We start from the raw sequence: 10,437 nt of genomic DNA on the forward strand, positions 1-10,437 counted from the left end.
CTTGTTCACATATTTTTCAAAGTAGAATAATGCCTTTGTTTATTAATGGAAAGCTATAAAAAGGCTTTCTCCATGTCTTTCTCCTCAAAAAGGAGGGCTGTTAATTGGTTCAAGGCCAAAAAAAGCAGATTTAGAGTCAATCTGATCTGCTTTGTTTAGGTTTATCTGTGGAGCTTCAGTTTTGTGTGGCTAGTTTTACAAAATAAAGGCAAACAAAAAAGGGATGGTTCTTAGGCAGATTTTGCTCCAACAAAAGCTTGTCTAACTTAATCTAACTCCAGTAAAGTTATTTAAAGCTTGGCTTGAGGAATTGCCCAGTCTATATGTTAATGAATCACTGTGAAAAGGCTTATTCAAGTGCATTTAAAATATGTGCACTGACGTTAAGGGTGGCTTCTTTCCATGGGCAGTTGTTTTTTTCTGGTAGAAACCTGCATTTCATTGGTTTGCAAAGCCAGGGGCTGGAATTGCAATTACTTCGTGTCTAAGTGTCTGTATTGGTGAGCATATGAGGCATACTAATGGGGTGATACTAATGAGACCTGTTAAATAATTTACATGAATTATTGAATGTAATATAAAATACCTTCTGCAGTTAATAGCACTAATTAGACCACCAATATGTTGCATCCATTATCATAAATATCCTGCAGGTCAAATCAGACCAATTGTTTCAGCTACCTGTGGTAGCTAAATTTGGCTTAAAATGGCTTTCAAGTTTGTTCTTTTTTGGGGGGTTTTCCTCATTTTTTTCCTTCACTTTAGCTGCTTATCAAAAGTGTCTGAATGCTCTAAGTAAATTCTGCATTGTTTGTTGTGGCCCCTGCTCATCTTGCACCTGCAGGAGAATTTTCTTGTTTATATTTCATTCCTGAAATGCAAATAAAACTCGAGAACATCCTAGGAAAATTTATCTGAAAGCTTTAAAGTCTTGCTTGACTAAAAACGTAAGGAAAGCTTCAATCTCTGTTGTGTTGTTACTGGAGATGTGAGAGTTTTAAAGTCTGCCAAAACACATTAATATACCTCAAAACCAAAATTATCCAATGTTTGCTTGCCTTTCATGCATTTTCACATCTACTTTTTTTTTTCCCTCTCTCCTGGATCTCTGTTTTTTGGTATGGTTTTTTGGGGTTTGGTTTGGTTTGATTTTTCCAAGTGACTTTCGTGTGGATATGCAGAAACCATTCATCCTTTGAAACATCTTGATTTTTGTTGGAAGTTTGAGAATTGGTATCCTGGTTTCAGTCATGACAGTTGTTTATTGGAGTAGAGATGAAGGTTGGGAAATTTTAATGCACAGGGTAATTCTTTGAGGGAATTTTTTAGAGAAGTACTCCTGCACACTGTTCATGGTGACAGTCCTGTGACTCAGTGAGAGCTTCTGGCGTTTCTGCCAGTGATTTCTCCGGATTTTTAAAGGAGGTGATGGCTGAATTATAAATAGACCATAGGTTCCATCTGTACATTTCAAAGCTACATCTAGAGGTTCCCAGAAGGTGGATGTGCATTTTTGGCCCCTGGGCTGGTTCTGGCTATGATATCTTTCCAAAAGGGCAGCTGATTTAGACTCCAGGCACACAGACACACTAAAGTCCATGTGGTGAGATGCTCACTTGGTGTCTTGTTCCTGTACAGCACACGTGCACTCCAGTTCAGTCCTTTGCTCCCTTATGTCTGCTATGTGTTTCCATTGGAAATTTTCCTGAGTGCCAAAATCCTTGCAGTGTCATGTGGGAGACCAGTGAAACAGAAGAAAAATTGTCTGGGAAGTGATAAAATCTGTGCCAGAAACTACACATTGTTTCTGATGTTCTGAGTTGCCCAGCCTCTCTTACTAGTTCATTTTAAGGAATCGATAGAATTAAGTGTGTCATTAAAAATAAATGTATAAATAAGTATGTACAAGTTTACTTCTGAATTATTTTTCTTTTCAGGGCTGGGTTATGTGATTGCCCATATGTGCATTTGAAGTACATGCATACACGTGTGTTTTGCTGTGCTTCTCTGCTAACTAAGCCCACTTTTAAATGGATGTATTACCTTGGTGTCATTTGGGCATTCTTAGCACAGAAAGGATGAACTATGCAGTTTCCTTCAAGGACACCAGTATGTCTGTTCAGAGCTCTGCCAGAGGATGTCCGAATTACCTACCAGCATCAGAGCCTGGAAAGTAATGTGCTGGATGCCTAAAAAGAGCTATGAATCTCTAGTAGCTCAACCAGGCTTGCTTTTGCAATAAAGCACACGTCTGTGTCATCTCCAGTTCTGGAGATGCTCAGTGGTGCTTTCCAGCCAGCAATAAGTGCTGTCAGTCGTTGATGGCTAATGTAAGCAGCCCCTTTGTAGAGACACAGTGTCAGTGGTGTTCATTCTGGGTGGGCAAGCAGACACTGACTTGCTGCCATTGAAGTGGCATAGTGTTTTAGAGTGGTGCTGGCTGTCCCACAAGGCTTTGAGTATATGAGAGTGACTTCCTTCTGCATGAATTTGCTTGGCTAGAGTGTGAACTGGGTGAGTGTGACCAGCAGTTTAAAGCATAAGTGATGGTTCTGCCTCCTTTGCAGATTTGGGAAGGCTTTTGGATCGTTGTCTAGGTGTTGGGGCACAGCCTGCTGGAGGCACTGGAAGTGGACTGGTTCCTGGTCATGCCCGGTGGAAGGAGGGGACCCAGCCGGCAGCAGCTAAGCCGTTCAGCTTTGCCTTCTCTCCAAACTCTGGTTGGCGGGAGCTTTGGAAACGGTACTGGTTTGAGAAACAGGTGAGCACAACGGCAGGGTTGTTGAGACATTTGTGGCTGGGAAGGAACTGAAAACAAGGAGCCTTGATCCACCCTGAATCCTGTGTGGGAGCATGGCTTTGTGGTGAAAGTGAGGGGTTGCGAGAGGGGAACCTTGAGCTCTCTACTGTGGCATTATGAAATGGCTCATCCAAGAGGGAACAAGTCCTGTGTGACAAGCCTCTTCCAGCTTCTCAGCTCTGCTGTGGTACATGCTTCCCTCCGCAGCCCCTCTTTTGACTTCATGTGTTAAAACTAGCCCCATGGAGGGAATTGTGGAAGTGGTCTCAGTCCCCCTTCACCACTCCCTGTGGTCACAACAGCCAGGGGTGGAAATCACACAATGCTCCATTTGTCTTTCCTGCAGCGGTTCCCAGAGCAGTGGGTCCTAGCAAATGATGAGTCCTTGTCTCACTTGCCTTTGCTGCCCTGGGGTATTAATGTGACACGTCAGAGCACAGCTGTGATTCCTCCTCCTACATAATAGAAAGGCAGGGCAGGAGAATGCCCATATTCTGTTTTAGACCTGGTGGTTGCAGATGAAATTAATTCTCATAGTTGGTAAAGATGACCTGGGGAAGTATTTTCTGGGGAGGTTGGGGGCTGAAACAGGAAGACACACGGTGACATTGTGATTACCACATTTGGTGTAAAAACGGAAAGGTCCCAGCATTACTTCTTTACATAAAAAAGCTGGCAGACTAGAGAAGCTATTTGCTGCATGCTGGGGCCTTGGTTCATTCTTACAAAGTAGAGCAATCCAAGCCATTTAGCTTTGGCCTTTACAGACTTCTCTCTCTAGGGCAGAGGGACAGATAGCACGGTTTGAGGTTCTTGAGAAGCAAGTGACTGTTGAGACTGTGGAGTCAGGGCCCCAGAGTCTTGGGAGAGCCTTGCTTATCTTCAGTCAGACAAAGCATAGTTCCTCTACCAGTTCAGTATGCCAGAGCTTTTAGTTGTCCTAGCCTCCTCTAAAAGCTAGAAAAGAACGAAGTGTGAGAACACTTGAGAGGTTAGCCTCTAGGAAGTGGCTGAACTACTCCATTCCATTTTTAGTTACTTCTCTTTTAAAAAGAGGAAATATGAACAGAAAGGCAGTGGGCACTTTGCTGGAGAAGGAGGCTGGATGCTACTGTAATGCCCTGATGATGGGTAGAAAGAGCCAATATTAAGTGTTGGGTGTAGCACAGATTTTTTTCTCTGTATCTCTGCTCCTCAGTCTGCAAGTTTATGGAAATATTGCTGGGCATGTCACAGCACTTCTGACAGATTAAGCTGTCGTCCAGAGAAAATTCTGGATAAGGGATTTGTCTCAGCTAAGATGATGGAGCTCACCACCAGCCTCATATCAGAAATATGAATTCAAGACTGCTGTCACCTCTCCCCTAGTAATGCACAGTCTCAAATTCACAACCTCAAATATTCTATCCTGGAAAATGTCAGAGATTGTGTAGAATGTTTACCAAGTAAGTGATGTCCATCTGCTTCAGGAATGGTTGTGCCATCAGCCTCTCGGCACCTCCAATCACAGCACTGATTACTCCAGAGCCTGTGCGTCACTGCCGGATCCCTGAGTTGCCTTTGGATGGGAGCCTTCTCTTTGAATTCCTGTTCTTCATCTACCTTCTGGTAGCCCTCTTCATTCAGTACATCAACATCTACAAGACTGTCTGGTGGTACCCATACAATCACCCTGCTTCCTGCACCTCACTGGTAAGTTCCCTAGCAAGTGCCATCACTTGGGCGTTTTCATTACACAGCTTATTTTCATGCTTCTTCAGTCCAGGAATCACCAAGCATTTGACTTTAAGGGAGTGAATGAGAGTTCACAGGCACCCCCATCAGTCAGGGCCATGTCATCCCCCATTTTACAGGGAAGAAAATACATGGCAGGTGAGAGAAAGGAGTTAGCAGGACTCCTTCAGGGGAAATTTCTTCCACATGTTTGCATGGTCTAGCTAGCTCCTAGGATTTGACACAAAGTTGAGACTCCAGGAGCTGTCTGCTGTTGTGAGTGTCCCTTGCCAGTTGAAACAACATAGCCTGAGAGAAGGAAGATGTGCAGATTTTTGTTAGGATCCCACAGCAGGTCAACAGCACAGTTGGGGAGGGGGTCAGATCCTCAGCTTACCTAAAGCACTCAACCTCCTCGGTTTCAGTGTTCTTGCTGCCCCAATAAGCGGCCTGTGAGTCAGCGAGCCTCATGTGAGCAAAGCCAGCCTGTGCAGCTGGAACCGTGTCCTAAAGGCTGTTTGGAAGCACGAGGTGGCCCCTCAGTTACCTGTACCGACAGATGGTGCTGGTGTTCCAGTTACCAGCCTTCTGCTCAGCTCTTCCGTGCTGGACACAGCTGGCTTAGAAGTCAAAGCATTCTGTTTGGGGCTCCATACCCGGCAGAATTTAGCGCTCATTTGTTTATTCCCATCACAACTCAAGCGTTCTTTTTTCCCAAAATGTCCTTGAAGTACCAAACAGCATTCTACTAACTATTCAGAGTACCAAATAGCAGTCTACTATTCAGAGTCTACTAACTCCTCTGGCCAGAATGTATGGATGGATTCACTGAAAAGCTGTAAGAGCTGTATCTAACTTGATGCACCTAGAGAATTTCTTCATGCCCAATGAAGATCAGCTTGGTTTCATCAGGATGCACTGATTGCTACAGATAATTTTTGAGACGAAGAGGGAAAGTAAACTAGTGTGTTCACTCTGGACTCCAGTTTGGCTGCCCTTTGTCTGGTTGCTCAGGGGCTTTTCTATGGAGAACCTGCAGCCTGTTCTTCATGGTGGGATTCTGGTTCTAGATTCCCTTTGACCCGAAAAATACCTGCCTGAAGGGTGGGTCTGTTTTGTTTTCTGTGGACCTCTCCATGGGAAGGAATCTCCCTGTGGAGGAGATCTTGCTTCTGGAGATAGACATTTCTGTGTTACTAATGTTTATTGCTTTTACTTTATCCCTAATAGAGAGATTTGGGGAATGCTTATGTGAAGTCCTAAAGGTCCTAATGTACTCCCCAGCAGCCAGCTTTCTAGTCCCACCCCATCTGGGTGGTTTCAGAGTCCGTTTTCCTGGTAAAGACCTTTTTTCTTTCCTCTCCTTCAGAATTTTCACCTCATTGACTACCACCTGGCGGCGTTCATCACAGTGATGCTGGCACGGAGGCTGGTGTGGGCCATTATCTCTGAGGTAACATTCCCACTGTTCCCTCTCCTGCCTGTAGCACTTGCTGCAGAACATCATCATCCATGGCCTAAGAAAATTCTGCAGTTTTGTCCCTCAGAAGAGTCTGGGTGTGAAGGACTAAGATTTTGAGGGTGCCCTTCCACCATGGAGTTTTCTCCTTGAGACCAGTCATGTCCCATAGTATTGAGTAGCTCTGTTGGCTCTGCATGTATGAAGACATTAAATGGTCCCACTTGCTTTATCTCTGCAGGTACAATATTGTACCCCACTGTCTCATGCTAGAGAAGTGGCCTAGAGAATTGCAAGTCAGGTAGCAAAAAGGCGAATAGGGAGGTTGGCCAAGACAAGAAGAATGAACAGGAGATCTTAGGGGGGAAAGGTCAGGAGGAGGATGTCTGACTACCCTGAAGTGAAATAGGAATACTGGTAGAATTGCTTTTCCAGTCCTGCTTGCTCAGTAACTGAGACTGTGATCATGTCACCACAGATTTTAAGACCTTCTCTCTGTTTGTGGGAGCAGAACCAAATTAGGCCAAAATTAGGCCAAATTAGGTATCTGTAAAAGGTCATTTTCAGGAAAATCGTTTTGTCCACTAAAATGGTTAATACAACTCTAGGCTAAGCAACTAAGCAGTGTTTAAAATAAGTAAGTTAAATAAAGGAACAGTTATGTCCTGTTGAATAGATGAATGGAAAACGTTGGAACTCTGAAGGTCTCTTTATATTTGATTTCTTCCATTTTCATTTATCCTCAGTTTCACATGCTCCGTAAAATTTCCCATAGACTGAAGTTTCTGCATTGAAATCTTCCGTACAGGTTCTTGTGCATGCCTTGTATAGGCTCAAACCCTTAAGAATCTTTTCATAGTTCAGTTTCCTTCTCTCCTCTGGAGAATGGATCAGGCTTTCTTGCTGTGGTGCCTTCTCACTTCACTGCAGCGTGCACATCCAATAGAGCTAAATTATGGAAATCTGGATTTGGGATTGACAAGGTGCACATCTTCTCTTCCCTCAACTGTGAACTGTGACCTTTGACAAAAAGAGAGAGGAAATGGGTTTCAGGCCATCCTGGACCATCAGAGCATAAGAGACTTGAGCAAAAATTTTTTTCTACTTTGCAGCTCTGAATTTTTCTTAAAAAAAAGAAGAAAATTCTATTTTAGTCATGCTCCACAACTTGTGATTATTTGAATCTTTTGGATTCTGTCAATCATTAATAAAATCAAAGGCACTTACGTTTGTAAGAGAATCAGTTTCCTGCTTCTGAGAGGAAGAGGGCAGCTATCCCTCTTCTAGTACCTCCTGGCACCCCTCTCCCTGGTCCTCCACAGGCATCTCTTGTGGTCATCTTCTGGCACTGGTTGTTGTAGGACTGCTGAGTGTTTCCTCTCTGTTTGCAGGCCTCTCAAGTGGGTGCAACATCACTGATTTGCTACATAGTGCGCCTGGTGCTGCTCACCCTCTGTGGATGGGTGCTCTGCTGGACTCTGGTCAACCTCTTCCGCAGCCATTCTGTTCTCAACCTTCTCTTCCTGGGCTACCCGTGAGTGACACCACTTTGAACCCTCTGGGCAGTGGGGGCAGAGCTGCTTGGGGGTGCCATGAGCCAGCGTGGGAAGCAGAGCTGTTGGCTGTAATGTTTCCTTGATTTATGATTAAAAAGGAAGCAGGTAGTGGCTGGGGGATGGTGCGAGGTGGCACTGAGCTGATGAAGTGAATTGCCTCAGCTGCTGTGTGTGTGAGTGGGCCTTTACTGCCACTTGAAAACTGAACCTTTGGGATTGTTGGTTCTACAAATGGGATTTTAAAAAGCTTCTCTGTAGGGGTGTTGAAGCTGCAGCCTCTGGCCTTTTAGTGGGGAGAATAGTTGGCTGTTAGTTTCTGGAGTGAGGGATCCTATGTCACTCTCATCAGGGCCAGTATCTGTTGAGGAGGTGTCCCCGTTCCCTGTCGGGATGGCTGTTATTTCAGCCATTGTTATCTTTCTTTCATGGCAGGTTTGGTGTCTACGTCCCTCTGTGCTGCTTCCACCAGGACAGCAGAGCACAGCCTCTACCTTCAGACTGTGGTTACTTGGTACAGGACCAGGTGGCAGATGATGGGGCTTCAGCTGTCAGCAGCCTGGTCAAAGACTTCTTCTCGCTTCTGTGGGAATCCCTGAGAGAACAGTTCAATAATCCTACGTCTATCCCCACCCACAGCTGCCCCCTTTCCCCAGATCTCATCCGCAATGAGGTGGAGTGCCTAAAAGCAGACTTCAACCGCAGGATCAAGGAAGTTCTCTTCAACTCTCTCTTCAGTGCCTACTACGTGGCATTCCTGCCACTGTGCTTTGTGAAGGTAGCTGTTGTCTGACTCTCTTTGTGCCCCTGTCCACTGTCTCCTTCTGAATGTTGTGTGAACTGCTGCCAGGCCAGATTCCTGGTTAATTCCCCTTTTCTCTGTCTCCCCTTTGGCAGCCCGGATAGTGGAGTATGGCTGCATCCGGAGTGCACTAGTACTGCTCCTGGTTGGCAGATAGGTATTGCCATAAATGTGATGCACCTCTAGTCCCATCACCCCACTTACTAACTCCCCTTCTCCCACCCCTGTCCTAGGTAGATGAATAGCTGTGTTCTTCCTAGGAAAGAGAACCTGTTGTTACCATCTCAGATCCAACATCATGGCTTTTGAGTTCTTGGATCAGAGGCTTTGGTGGTCAGCCTGTTAGAGCCAACTAGGATGCCTGGCAAATTAAATCCAAGAATCTCTTGTTAGTGTGGGGGTTGCATTTTTTCATCTGTCATTTCTCTAACTTGAACAAGTTTCAGTTGGTGTAGAGAAATGGGCAGGGCTCCACAATCCATGTAACAGTCTTGGTGCAGTTGGTGCTCCTGGGGCAGTTCTCTAGCACGCAATCTGCCTTGTTACCTGCTGCTGCTGGAGAAGGAGATGCACCAGCTGCAGCGTCATCCCCTGCCTTTCTCCTTCAGCTCAAGGAGAAGGAAGCCTTGAGTGTCTCCTAAGCTGTAACCTTCCAAAATCACCAGTCCAAAAGCGCATGCCTGTAACGCGTGGTGTGGATGCACATGCAGTATATCCCTTGTCATTCCTCCTTCTGTTTTGTGACAGTGGTGCCAAGTTCTTGTCTGGTCTCTTCACAGAGCACCCAGTACTATGACATGCGCTGGTCCTGTGAGCACCTCATCATGGTGTGGATCAATGCCTTTGTCATGCTCACCACGCAGCTGCTGCCTCCTAAGTACTGTGACCTGCTCCACAGGTCTGCCGCCCACCTCGGCAAGTGGCAGAAACTAGAACATGGCTCCTACAGCAATGCTCCACAGCACATGTGAGTGTGGGGATGGGCAGGGCTTGGCATGCCTAGGAAGGAGCTGAGATGTTCTAGTGAATGAGCAAATACCAGTAGTGTTTATCTACTGAGGATGTGTCTCCACTCCCCATGCAACTCTACTGGCCTCGTTCACTGAAAACAGTAATGGCTGCTCTAGAGAGCTGTCTAAGCTACTCCAGTCACTGCTGGTTCCTTTCCAGAAAGAAATGCTGAGATTCTTCTTGGCCACTGGAGAGTATCTGGAGCAGAGGCAGGGGGTAGCCCCCACCACTGCAGTCGACAAGGTTCTTGCACTGGGAGCCATTAGTTCATATTACTCAGAGACCATTGAATGGGCTTGTGATCACCCCTTAGTGCTTCTTCAGTGGGAGCTAGGACATGTCATTGTGGCAGAGGCTTTGGTGTTTTTCAAGATGCAGTCCACTGCTCTGAACAATCGTTCAGGGGGTTGGGAGCACAGATGGTAACATTCTGGCATTGTTTCCCCACAGCTGGTCAGAAAACACAATATGGCCACAGGGAGTTCTGGTGCGACGGAGCCGGTGCCTGTATAAAGCAGTTGGGCCTTACAACGTAGCAGTGCCTTCAGATGTGTCCCATGCCCGCTTTTATGCAAGTATCTCTTCTCTTGCTTGGTGCCTTACAGCTGTGGGAGGAGGAGAGGCTCAAACTCAGCTGCAGCAGAGCAGACTGCAAGACAGAGTTCAGTGTTACATGACAGGCTGATGCTGCTGATCAAAATACATGTTGGCAGCAGTGGGGCTTTTCCATTCTGTCTTACAGTGACCTCTGGGTAAGATGGGAACCATGGCTGCCTTGTCAGTGCTTTCTCATCGAGGTGACACAGCTCTCCCATCAGGCAGTGGCATTCCCCTGAGAGAGTTATAGTTAACACCTTTCAGGGAAATGGGAAAGTGCGTCAGAAGGCCAATAGGTTTATTTCACCCGCTTCCCCTTCTTGAGCAAAATGCCACTTCTACATGCCTTATTACTGTTTTGCCTGGGCAGCAGCTAGTGGTGGCTGGAGCACAAGCATTTCTTCTGCCCCACAACGGTCCCTGACAGCATTATGTCCATATTCCTCCTCACTTCAACCCAGCAAAAACTTACAGAAATCTCTCCTTAACTCTTTCCCTGCAG

At 45.9% G+C, this 10,437-nt stretch overlaps 1 protein-coding gene across 3 annotated transcripts in view; it reads left to right on the forward strand.

The window, feature by feature from the left end:
• Positions 1-10,437, forward strand: part of TMEM39A (transmembrane protein 39A) — a 31,016-nt gene that overhangs the window by 18,820 nt on the left and 1,759 nt on the right. For all 3 annotated transcript variants that reach the window (XM_088158983.1, XM_014890271.2, XM_014890270.2), the window contains 7 exons: positions 2,568-2,761; positions 4,270-4,492; positions 5,883-5,966; positions 7,364-7,506; positions 7,961-8,303; positions 9,107-9,294; positions 9,789-9,909. In XM_088158983.1, the coding sequence (XP_088015109.1) occupies positions 2,649-2,761; positions 4,270-4,492; positions 5,883-5,966; positions 7,364-7,506; positions 7,961-8,303; positions 9,107-9,294; positions 9,789-9,909 (1,215 nt within the window). In that variant the 5' untranslated portion in view covers positions 2,568-2,648. The remainder of the gene's footprint in view (positions 1-2,567; positions 2,762-4,269; positions 4,493-5,882; positions 5,967-7,363; positions 7,507-7,960; positions 8,304-9,106; positions 9,295-9,788; positions 9,910-10,437) is intronic.

The sequence above is a fragment of the Sturnus vulgaris genome, chromosome 2 (assembly GCF_052056855.1).
Source record: "Sturnus vulgaris isolate bStuVul1 chromosome 2, bStuVul1.hap1, whole genome shotgun sequence".
NCBI lineage: Eukaryota > Metazoa > Chordata > Aves > Passeriformes > Sturnidae > Sturnus > Sturnus vulgaris.